At 45.1% G+C, this 12,993-nt stretch overlaps 1 protein-coding gene across 7 annotated transcripts in view; it reads right to left on the bottom strand.

Moving 5' to 3' along the window:
• PDPK1 (3-phosphoinositide dependent protein kinase 1) overlaps positions 1-12,993 on the bottom strand; it is a 73,524-nt gene that overhangs the window by 38,163 nt on the left and 22,368 nt on the right. For 5 of the 7 annotated variants that reach the window (XM_059039132.2, XM_067014237.1, XM_067014238.1 and 2 more), the window contains exons 2-4: positions 6,112-6,378; positions 3,049-3,091; positions 2,643-2,780 (exon numbers count right to left, since the gene is read on the bottom strand). In XM_059039132.2, coding sequence (XP_058895115.1) covers positions 2,643-2,780; positions 3,049-3,091; positions 6,112-6,378 — 448 coding nt within the window. Of the gene's footprint in view, positions 1-2,642; positions 2,781-2,891; positions 3,092-6,111; positions 6,379-12,993 lie in introns of all 7 variants that reach the window. The other 2 variants (XM_067014241.1, XM_067014242.1) reach the window with 1 other exon arrangement.

The raw sequence follows: 12,993 nt of genomic DNA, 5'->3' as shown, positions 1-12,993 counted from the left end.
TCACTCATCTAGCCTCTGAGTGCCTGATCCTACTGAACATGACCTTGGGAGAAGATGAAATCAAGTATGTGCGACCTGCTGGAGCCTCCCAACCAACAAGACATTCTCCCCAGGCCCCGTAGGAAGCCCAGACCTGGGACTCCAGGAAATCTGGCAGCCAGAGAGCCCCACAGGCTCAAAGAGAAGCACAATCACATGGGTGCCATGGAGCACAAGGAGCAAGAGGTCTAGGTGGCCTCAGAGGTGAGATACAGAACAGATAGGTCACTGATGACTGCTGCATGAGCAGTGACAGCAGACAGGGACATGGGGCAATGCTGAAGCCAGGTGGAGAGGCAAACACTTTAAAAGACCTAAAACAAACCAACAAGGAACCCCCCTCCCTGCCCCACATGCTCTTGGCTACTAGACCATTTTACTGCTCCCCTTTACGGTGAAACCACTAGGAAAAAACCACTGTTGGTCTTTCCTTGCCTCTCTTGATTGAGCCCTCCGCCCCACCCCCAGACTGCCACTCTCAACAACACTTTGCATGGGAAGCAATCCACAGGTCAGGCCAGGGCCAAGCTACTTGACCACTTAGCACTATCTGGCAGGGCAGCCAGCACCCTCCACCGGAAACCATCTGGTCCATGGCCCCTGGGACTCTATTCTCTCCACTCATTGGAACTCTTCCCTGCTGGGCACCCTCCGGCCCACCGACACCCCAGCCCACCCCCCACCAATCTGCACAACAACCTGACTTCTCAGGCTCTGCAGGCAGCCACCCAGTAGCCCACTCAGGTCTCAAGTAGCAAGGATCAACGGCTGCATCAATTACAGGACCATTGTGCACCCAGCTCTGAGGCCCCACCCCCAGGAGGCAGCTTGACTCCATCCTCCCAGTTCACTTACAAGAGCCCTCCCGGCAGCAGCAGCCCGAGTGATAGCAAACGGCTACCCTGCTCCAGACCCTCCTCCTGGACTCTGTGCCACACTTAGAAGAAAATCCAAAATTCTTGCCGGGACTCTGAGGCCCAAGAAGCTGACCCCTGCCCAGTCTTTTTGTACCCCCCACACATACACATACCTGTCCCTGCTCTGCTCAGGACTCAGGCTGATATCCTCTCCTCAGACAACCAAGTTAAAACAGCTGATCCAACTCTCCACCGACCAACTCCTACCTGGCCTTACTACTCTTGTTTCCTCAGTGTCTATCACACAGCCATTAATCACCTATGTATATCTAACTCCTGCGCAGAAATGCAAGTCCCATGAGGGCAGAGCCTGCACCTCATTTACCAGCATGTTCCCATCACCTGGCACTCAACCAGGACTTCTCAATAAACAAAAGGAAACATTCAGCTGACAGCTGAAGGAGCCAGAAAATGGTCTTAAAGGGGAAACAGGATCGAGCAAAGTTTTAACCCAGAAGAATATGTGTGGAGAGAGGAGAGAGGGGGAGGGAAGGGGGGTTAAGATCAGGCCCCCACCCCCAAGTGGGATGGGGAAGCCAAGCTTTACAGGTGGTGGGGTGAGGGGAAGGGGCTCTGGAGACCTAAGGGCAGGAGGAAAAGAACAGATGCACAGACTGAGTTTTACACTTGAACAAACTCTCAACTCCATTTGGCAGCTCAACCTCCGTCGTCGAGAAGAAGCCAAGAGCAGCTGCTGGGATTGAAGACAGAGTCTCTGGGCAAACGGAGGCTGAGGGAGTCCCGGTTTGGAAGAACAACTGCAGGAGAGGGGCCGGGGAGTGAGGAGACCTGGCGGGCCTGGCTGTATGATGAATGGCCCAGAGACAAGCTGACAACACAGATATGGCCCACCCTGAATGCCACAGTGCCCTGTCTCCTTGAACCCTGAGCAAAGAAGAAAGAAAAAAAGTGCTCCAGGGAGGAGAGGAGAAGTCAGGGAATATGAGATGCCCTGAAATAAAACAAAGAATCAGCAGGGTGTGACGTCCCTGCAGGAGAAGCAGCTGGAGAAGCAGTGTGCACAGCCCTGGAGAGCCAGGCACTGGATGATCAGAGACATCCACAGGGGCGGGAGTGGGGGAGGCTGGAGGGCCCTGGGGAGGGGCTGTCTCTGGGAGGACAAGTCCTGGATACAGGAAGAAAGGGTTGGGCTCCTATGGGTCACTCCCTAGACTTTCTACCTGGCAGCTGAGCCTGAGAAAGATGTTCCTTCCAACCAAACCCCACAACCCAGGGCCAAAGAGGGCAGAAAGGTGACTACCTCCCGGGAGCCCCGGGCCCAAGATCCTTCTTCCTCTCTCTCGCTTCCCTGCTTTGAGCACTGGATTCAACACCTGACAGATACTCCAAGGATGCTGATTAAAAAGGAATGAGGGCATGCCTTTAAATAAATGTCTAGCAAGAACAGCATTAAAATAATGATCTTTTAGATATGAAGCTTACCAACAAAAAACCTCAAAAATGACCGTGATGATCTCCCTTGAAGTAATGTTCTACTTCAGTGAATGTCAGCAATCCCAGGGGGTCCCAAAGCAAAGTGATGTGAATTCATCTGTATTTAGAATAAGCTACCCTTTTCCCTTCCAGGGAAGGGGTTACTTGTGAAAACAAAAACGGGGTCATGGTTCCAAAACAGTAAGGGGTCACTGGCGTGATATCAGAAGGCTTTGACTGTTCAAAGGATACAGAGCTTTTCATCATCCTGAAATGTGAAGTAAAGTTTAACAAAGAAGGGGTGATCCAGCCGCGACATCACGTCTCTCTCTCTGGTTACATACGGGACTTTGTTTTCTTTGATAATGTGACGTTTCTCTAGAATTTTAACTTAAGAGAGAAGCAAGTTACTACAATTGGAAATAGTAAGAAAACACTAAAGACACAACTCATAAAGTAACAGATAAATAAAAATTAAAGTTTTTCACAAAACGCACCCACCAGATTTGTGATCTCTAAGACCAACAGTGTCCTGTCCCCTGAAATCAGCACAGAAACCTCCAGGGGCTGGGCAGCCAGGTGGCCGCATACCCAGAGGTGCACTGTTCCTGCATCCTAGACACTGGAGCATCCTAGCTCGCTGGAGTTAGTTACTTACTAGCATATTCCCTTGAGGTTGCCAGTTCTCGGGCCAGAACAACCTGGTTTGGGAAGAAAAAGGGGAAAAAGAAGAGAAAAAAACACCCAATGTAACCAGGGCACTGAGTCTCACAAGTCACCCTGCAACCAACCACACAGGCTACCCCGCCCCACCACGAAATTACATTTTAAATATTTTTGGTCCTGTGCTAACAAACATAGCTGAGTGCCAATGACTAAGTTAATGTGTTCTAGTAGTTAAAGGAAACACATGTTATCTCTCAAATGTTTCCAGAAGGTTCCTCATCAGATGCCAATAGTGCCCCCTCTTGCAGTGAAATATATATTCAGGAACATCTTATGACCAGCATAACCCTCACACAAACAGTAGGAAGAAGCAGCAAATAATAATATCTCCACAAGGTGGGTACTTGGAATTTCTTCAAAAAATAACTCTATGGATAGGTCCCCAGTACATGTTCATTGCAAAAGGCCACCCTGAATTTGGGCTTTTACAAATAATAGTTGCATTTCACTTGATGCCACTCTCAGATGCTGTAAATCCCATCCCTGCTACTGAGGGCACAGGAACCATGGCTGGCAGAGAGCGCCTCCCTCCAGCGTGCAGTCACACACACACACACACCCGCCCCCCACCCACCCCGTGCCCTCTCCACAGCACAGCCAGGTCTTACACTCTACTTTGGGGACAGAGTACCAGTGGGGCCTCACACGCACTGAAAAGAACTTTCTACACGAACACACCCTGGGCACAACCTGAGTAACAACTTCCAAATGCCTGATGAGCCCAGTCTGGCAGTGAGCTGGGGTGGTCCCCAACACCGCCAGCTGGTGCAAATTCCTCTCCTGAGACACCTACAGGGAACAGCCGAGGACCAGAGAGCAGATGAAAACCTGCTGACTCCCGTGAAATACCGGAGCCTCCGGGAAGACCTCTGGAGGCCCCTGGTTCTAAGTTATATCCCGTTAGGGAATTCTTCCCCAAGTTCATCAGAAGTGACCATGGAAAAGCACTGTGTGTAGCTCTGAAGTTTTTAAGAAGAACAAGGTCAGATTATATGTGTTCAAGTGGAAAGATCTTAAAGATCTCTGTGGAGGAAGGAACTTGTGTGGACTATTCTCAGGCGCTGGTGAGTCAAGGAGAGTGGGCTGGGGAAGGGCTGGCCTTCCCTAGGTTATGTACCGATGTAATGCTAAATTTCTTCACAGCAGCATGCAATAGCTACGTAAGTAGGAAAAAGGAAGAAAAACACTGAGTACTAATATTTAATGGAATCCTATCTGAAGGAGATATTTATGTCATCTTTCCGTTGTGTGAACTCTGCATATTCTATGCAGTTTCCTTATGTCCCTCCGCATGGCCCGGGCCAACTGCAGGGGCAGTAGACATCAGGATCACCCTCAGGGTGCCGGCAGCAGTGGACCAGGCTTCCCCTTCTCCAGCGCAGGCTCTATCACGTGAAGGTCCTGCCTGGGGATCCAGCCTGGGAGCTGCCTCCCCTGGAAACCTCATTTTAAGTTGTCTATATTTCAGGAATGGTGAGAAGGAACTGAGGGTAGCACATATAATTTGAGACCCAAGGCTGCAGGATTCCAAACAGTACCAGAAAAGAGGCTCCAGGCTCACGGCACTTTCCTGGGTACCACCCTGGCGCAGGGATGACAAGAATCTCAGCTGGGGCTTTTCTACATTAGGAGTCTGTCACCCAGAACAGATGGCACCTACTTTTACCCACGGTGGAAACCCAGGGACACGGGAATTTCATAAATACATCCTCATTTTCCAGTCAATATAAATGTCCAATGAAGTACAACTGAGAAAAGGAGAGAGAATGCTTCTTCTTTTACTGGACTCGTGTAAGTAACTGTGCAGAACACCCAAGATTCTTTTCAAAATAGTTTTTTCTTTCTGAAAGGACCTGTGAGTACCAGACCTACTGGGGATTATCCTCAAAGTTGAAGGTTTTTATCATGAGGGCCCAATTCTTTCATTAACTTAAAAACTGCCAATAAAAAAAATCTAAATTAAAAATGTAAAAGGAGCAAAAGTTAACACTTAAAATGATGTTGGGAACATGGGTGAGCCCCAATATGTCATGTTCTTTGTATTTTGAAATATTTCATAAATGGAAAAAAAGAAAAGGAAAACAAATTTCACACGAGGTTTCTTCACAAAGGCCAGGCAAGAAAGTCTCATTATTCAGGAACCCTGTAGGTCTGAGGAGCTGCAGCTCATGCTGGGCCCAGCTCAGAGACCACGGTGGCAAGGATCTGTCTCTTCTGAAGGCACGGACTAAGACTGCGCGCCCTGGCCAGGGGACAGGGGCCCTGGCCTTCCAGAGCCTGCAGCAAGCCTCTGGCCCAGCCATAGCCACATGAGGCCTCCAACTCAGCAAAGGGCAGCTCTGAACCTTCATATCTTTGCTTTAAGAGGAAAAATACCACAAGATAGGTAAAACTCTCTCAGGTAATGAAAAGAATTACCCTGAGTGTGACTTGACAATGCTGTGATAGTAATTCTGTCCATGAAACTGAGGACACAAAAATCTGGAAGCTAGCAGGTCTTGGGCTGCAACTCTAGCAAATGTCAATGGTGTACTGTTTCATATTTTTAAAATAACAGAGAAATAACAAAGGTCATTAAATGTTTCCCCAAAACTATGAAGAGATACACCAACACTAATGTTTAATCTAAGGAACAGGAAAGCTGCCCAGGGCCTTGCTAACAGGGCACAACGACATGAAATGTAACTTGCTGACACCTGGTTAGAATACAATCTAACTGCATTTTTTGAGAAAATTGAAAATAAGATCATGAAATGCCTTTTAAAGCTTTCCCCTACAAAATCATGAGCTAGATATTTAAACGACATGATCTGCCTGGTGGTAGCCAGCCCCAAGTCACCTTCACAACAGGAGAGGAATCCCCAAGGGCCTGAGACCCTCCTCTGGGGTAGAACACCACTGTGGTGTCTTAATCCCCCAGCTCCAAGTCCCGAGAAAGGCCAGTACTCCCAAGGAAAACATCCTCATTCGACAAACAGCAGCAGCCTATACTCACTGTTGAAAAAGAGCCTTCACCAAGAATTTTCCCAAATTTAAAGTCTTCTGGCCGTTTCTTCCGAGGCTGTGGTGGTGGCTGTGTGGCGTGTTGCAGCGAGTTGGCGCTTGGCCGGGATTCGGCCGCGGTGCTGTCCATGGTGGGGCCCTGCCTGCTACCACAGCTGGGAACGCCAGGGGCCGTGCTGGACTCAGTCTGGGTCCTCACCATTGATGGGGACGGGCAGGAACATAATACCACGCTGGACTGAATAGGAACGGTGTCATACTGGTGGACACAGGAAAAAAAAAAGGTAAGATTCAAAGTGGCTCACCCTTCCTAAACATATGAACTAAAGTATTGACATCGTTGAAACACCACCAAGCACAGGGCAGGTCATCTGATGTTCCGCCATGCAGTTCGGGCCACTGCCCTCCTCTCCCAAGTCCCTTCCCCACTCAAATCCCACCCTGCCCTGTCCTGCGTGCCCACGGACCCCACCACCCAGAACCTACCTGCCCTCACCCTCTCCCTCAGTACTGCGTAAGTCTCCAACACCTCCCCCACCCCCACCCAGCCATGGCCAGCTGGCCTTCCCAACACACTGCCTGGCCTAAACATCATCTGTGGCCCTGTCCACAGAGAAAGCTGGTCCAACCCTGTGACCACGGTGTCTCCCATCCCAGAACCCCTGCCCTACTCACCCACTTACATTTCATATAAGGCTAGACACACAGAAGGCACTCAGGGTTTGAACAAACAGACTAGCTTAAGACTGTATCCCGGACTTCCCTGGTGGTATACGCCTGACAATGCAGGGGGCACAGGTTCGATCCCTGGTCCGAGAAGATCCCATATGCCACAGAGCAACTAAGCCCGTGCACCACAACTACTGAGCCTGCACTCTAGAGCCTGTGAGCAGCAACTACTGAGCAGGCGAGCCACAACTATTGAAGCCCACACGCCTAGAGGCCGTGCTCCACAACAAGAGAAGCCACTGCAATGACAAGCCCATGTACCACAATGAAGAGTAGCCCCCGCTCACCGCAACTAGAGAAAGCCCACACGTGGCAACGAAGACCCAAAGCAGAAATAAACAAACGAACAAACAAATAAATAACTATATCTCACAACTAAATAGAATTTTAACCTAGCAGTCCTGGAACACAGAAGTATAACTTAATGGAAAGAAGAGCCCAAGAATTGCCAACTACACGTAAAAGTTATAGTTGATAAGAAATAAGCTGCTCAAAAAAAAGACACTAGTGGAATAACTGCTTAACAATTGGAAAAATAACTGATTTAGAGCCCAACTGCTCACTACACACCAAATTTACCTCTAAACAAATTAAAGAATTATATGTTTTTTAGTTATTTAAACAAATTCAAAAACCTAACAGGGCTTCCCTGGTGGCGCAGTGGTTGAGAGTCCGCCTGCCAATGCAGGGGGACATGGGTTTGTGCCCAGGTCTGGGAAGATCCCACATGCTGTGGAGCGGCTAGGCCCGTGAGCCATGGCTGCTGAGCCTGCGCGTCCGGAGCCTGTGCTCTGCGACGGGAGAGGCCACAATGGTGAGAGGCCCACGTACCACCAAAAAAAAAAAAAAAAAAAAAAAAACACCTGGCCCACCGATGCAGGGGACACGGGTTCAAGCCCTGGTCCGGGAAGATTCCACATGCCACAGACCAACTAAGCCCATGCACCACAACTACTGAACCTGCGCACCACAACTATTGAAGCCCACGTGCCTAGAGCCTGTGCTCCGCAACGAGAAGCCACCGCAATGAGAAGCCCGCACACAGCAACAAAGAGTAGCCCCTGCTTGCCACAACTAGAGAAAGGCCGTGCAGCAACGAAGACCCAAAGCAGCCATAAATAGATAGACAAGGAAGGGAGGGAGGAAGGGAGGGAGGGAGGGAGGGAGGGAGGAAGGGAGGGAGGGAGGGAGGGAGGGAGGGAGGGAGGAATGAAGGAAGGAAGGAAGGAAGGAAGGAAGGAAGGAAGGAAGGAAGGAAGGAAGAAAAAAGACAATGAGGTACTGGCATAAGGATACACACATGGGTGACTGGAACAGAGTCCAGGAATAAAACCCATATGTCTACGGCCAATCGATTTTTGACAAGAGTGCCAAGACCCTTCAATGGGAAAGAACAGTCTTTTCAACAAATGATGCTGGGACAACTGGATATCTACATGCAGAAGAATGAAGTTGGATGCCTTTCCCACAACAAAATTTAACTCAAATGGATCAAAGATCTACAAGTAAGAAATAAAACTAGGAAACTCTCAGAAGAAAATATAGGAGTTAATCTTTATGATCTTGGCAATGGTTTCTTAGATATGAAACCGAAAGCACAGGAACAAAAGAAAAAAACAGATCAAAGGGACTTCATCAAAATTTAAAAACTTTTGTGCTTCAAAGGCACCACCAACAAAGTGAAAGGACAACCCAATTATGGGAGAATATATTTGCAAATCATAAATCTGATAAGGGACTTGTATTCAGACTATATAAAGAACTCTTACAACTAAATTAAAAAAAAAAAAAAGAACCACACAGTTAAAAAATAGGCAACAAATCTAAATAAACATTTCTCCAAAAAAGACATACAAATGGCCAATAAGTACATGAAAAGATGCTCAACATCATTAGTTACTGTGGAAATGCAAATCAAAGCCACAATGGGACTCCATTTCACACATACCAGAATGGCTAGAATCAAAAAGGTAATAACAAGTGCTGATGGAGATGTAGAGATATTGGAACCGTCATATTGGTGGTAGGAATGTCAAATGGTGCAACCACGCTGAAAAACATTACAACAGTTCCTCAAAAGGAAACAGGTATCACATAATCCTTCAAATCCACTCCTAGAAATGAAAACATAGCTCCACACAAATCTTGTACAAGCATGTTCATAGTAGCATTATACATAACAACTAACAGGCGGAAACAACGCAAATGACAATCAACGGATAAATGGATAAACAAAATGTAATCTAGCTATAAAATTGAATATTCAGCCATAAAAAGGAAATACTGATATATTCTAAAAAACAGATGAACATGCAAAACATTATGCTATGTGAAAAAGGCCAGACACAAAAGCCCCATACTGTATGATTCCATTTATCTGAAATGTCCAGAGTAGGCAAATCTATAGAGGAAGAAAAATTAGAGGTTGTCAGGGGCTGGAGGGGAGAATGGGGAGTGACTGCTAATGGGTTTGTTTTTGGAATGATGAGGATGTCCTGGAATTGGATGGGGATATACAACCTCATGAATATACTAAAAGCCACTGAAATATACTTTAAATGGGTGAATTGTATGGTATATGAATTATATCTCAATAAACTGTTATAAAAATAGCTATATCATATATGACTACATTGATTTATATATAAAATCTCATTCAAATCTGTAAATCGTAAAGACTTTTTTTAACGAAGAAATGTACAAAGGATAGGCACCAAAAACACTCAAGTAACTAGATGGAGAGATATACCATGTTCTTGGATTGGAAGAATCAACATTGTGAAAATGACTATACTACCCAAAGCAATCTACAGATTCAATGCAATCCTTATCAAACTACCAACGGTATTTTTCACAGAACTAGAACAAAAAATTTCACAATTTGTATGGAAACACAAAAGACCCCGAATAGCCAAAGCAATCTTGAGAAAGAAAAACGTTGTTGGAGGAATCAGGCTCCCTGACTCCAGACTATATACTAAAAAGCTACAGTAATCAAGACAGTATGGTACTGGCACAAAAACAGAAATATAGATCAATGGAACAGGACAGAAAGCCCAGAGATAAACTCACGCACATGTGGTCACTTTATTTTTGATAAAGGAGGCGAGAATACACAATGGAGAAAAGACAGCCTCTTCAATAAGTGGTGCTGGGAAAACTGGACAGCTACATGTAAAAGAATGAAATTAAAACACTCCCTAACACTATACAAAAAAATAAACTCAAAATGGATTAAAGACCTAAATGTAAGGCTAGACACTATCAAATTCTTAGAGGAAAACATAGGCAGAACACTCTATGACATAAATCACAGCAAGATCCTTTTTGACCCACCTCCTAGAGAAATGGAAATTAAAAAATAAACAAATGGGACCTAATGAAACTTAAAAGCTTTTGCACAGCAAAGGATACCATAAACAAGACCAAAAGACAACCCTCAGAATGGGAGAAAATATTTGCAAATGAAGCAATTGACAAAGGATTAATCTCCAAAATTTACAAGCAGCTCATGCAGCTCAATATCAAAAAAACAAACAACCCAATCCAAAAATGGGCAGAAGACCTAAATAGATATTTCTCCAAAGATATACAGATTGCCAACAAACAGATGAAAGAATGCTCAACATCATTAATCATTAGAGAAATGCAGATCAAAACTACACTGAGATATCTCACACCAGTCAGAATGGCCATCATCAAAAAAATCTACAAACAATAAATGCTGGAGAGGGTGTGGAGAAAAGGGAACCTTCTTGCACTGTTGGTGGGAATGTAAATTGATACAGCCACTATGGAGAACAGCATGGAGGTTCCTTAAAAAACTGAAAATAGAACTACCATACAACCCAGCAATCCCACTACTGGGCATATACCCTGAGAAAACCATGGTTCAAAAAGAGTCATGTACCACAATGTTCATTGCAGCTCTATTTACAATAGCCAGGACATGGAAGCAACCTAAGTGTCCATCAACAGATGAATGGATAAAGAAGATGTGGCACATATATACAATGGAATATTACCCAACCATAAAAAAAAACGAAATTGAGTTATTTGTAGTGAGGTGGATGGACCTAGAATCTGTCATACGGAGTAAGTCAGAAAGAGAAAAACAAATACTGTATGCTAACACATATATATGGAATCTTAAAAAAAAAAAAAGGTTCACGAAGAACCTAGGGGCAGGACGGGAATAAAGACGCAGACCTACTACAGAATGGACTTGAGGACACGGGGAGGGGGAACGGTAAGCTGGGACAAAGTGAGAGAGTGGCATGGACATATATACACTACCAAATGTAAAACTGATAGCTAGTGGGAAGCAGCCACATAGCACAGGGAGATCAGCTCCATGCTTTGTGACCACTCTAGGAGTGGGAAGGAAGGAGGGAGGGAGACGCAAGAGGGAAGAGATAATGGGGATATATGTATATGTATAGCTGATTCACTTTGTTATAAAGCAGAAACCAACACACCATTGTAAAGCAATTATACTCCAATAAAGATGTTAAAAAAAAAAAAACCTCAAGTAACTAAGAGCCGAAAATGTGCGTTGTATTCAAAGAAAGTTACAGCACCAGAGATAGTGCTGTACATTTTTAATTACGGGAGGAGGCTGGAGGAGTGAATTAATAGATAAGAATTATGATTAAGTATGTGTGCAACACACAGAGACACCAAATGCTGGCAAGATTGTGATAAAGCAAGTATACTCATACAATTGTGGCTGGTACCATAAACCTGTGTTGCTGTTAAAACGTTTTTGGAAAGCAATATGGTAATTTGCCAACAAAGTGACAACACAACAGTTGTCAATGAGATACATAAAAATACTAAAGACAAGTGGATAGATATAGTTAAATATTCAGATGGACATTAAGAAAGGATAGTGTCAAAGTTAAATCAGAAATACATAAGTTGTGCCCACAACCATTTAAAAAAAAATCTCTTTTGCAGTCTGAGCCTAAATTGTTCTAGCAGTGACATCATTAGCCTACTCATCACCAGACTGTTGTAGAACAACATGAAATGAATTCAGAGCACCCATATTTGTTTCTAATAGTACTGCCCATTAAAAGAACCTAGGAGAGGACTTCCCTGGTAGCACAGTGGTTAAGAATCCACCTGCCAATGCAGGGGATACGGGTTCAAGCCCTGGTCCAGGAAGATCCCACATGCCACGCAGCAACTAAACCTGTGCACCACAACTGCTGAGCCTGTGCTCTAGACCCCGTGAGCCACAACTACTGAGTCTGCAGGCCTAGAGCCCGTGGTCCGCAACAAGAGAAGCCACCGCAATGAGAGGCTCGCGCACCACAACAAAGAGTAGCCCCTGCTCACCACAACTAGAGAAAGCCTGCACACAGTAACGAAGACCCAACGCAGCCCCCCACGCAAAAAAAAGCCCATTACTCATTAAAAAAAAAAAAAAAAAAGGTACAATTGAGTACTAAAGATATTTAAAAAAAAAAAAAAGAATCCAGGAGAGCACTTGACTCCACATCTTGGAACAGGAATAAGACAATCAACACAGGCCTGGAATCCCTTGCTATATCTGAAAAGGAGGCTGTCTGTGGTTGGAGGAAAAGGCAGGAAAGCTAGCCTGTAGGGGCCGTTACTGGCCATGTTGTGACCCTGCAAACATAAGTACAGCTAATTAGAATGAGCTGAAACTGGGAAAAATCATGAGTCTGCAACAATACAAAAGGTGATAAGAAGTATATCAACATGGTAACATAAAAGCAGATTGAAGACAATTGAACACTTAATATTATAAATTTAAATAACTAAGGGACTGTGGCAATACAAAGCTCTGTTTCTTATACTGTGTATTATGTTTGTTCATAAAGGATAAAAATTTTCTCTCTCCATTAAAATAGTGAAGGGAGACTTCAGAGAACTATGAAGAAGCCTGTAGAAAGTACACCAAGAACAGGCACAGTAACCAATGGTTTGCAGAGGGTGACAGCTCAATCACAAGAGAAAAGTTGATGGAGACAGAGATGCTCATCTTAAGATAATAAGTAAAAAACAAATCTAGACGGAACATCCTGCAACCCAAACATGATGAGCATGGAAGTGGAGAAGTGAGGCAGCAGATGGCAAGAACAGGCAAAAGTTTGGGCAGTCCCCGAAAGACCAC

This window comes from Kogia breviceps, chromosome 14, assembly GCF_026419965.1.
Source record: "Kogia breviceps isolate mKogBre1 chromosome 14, mKogBre1 haplotype 1, whole genome shotgun sequence".
NCBI classification, from domain to species: domain Eukaryota; kingdom Metazoa; phylum Chordata; class Mammalia; order Artiodactyla; family Physeteridae; genus Kogia; species Kogia breviceps.
This window is presented reverse-complemented; position numbering and strand designations above follow the sequence as displayed.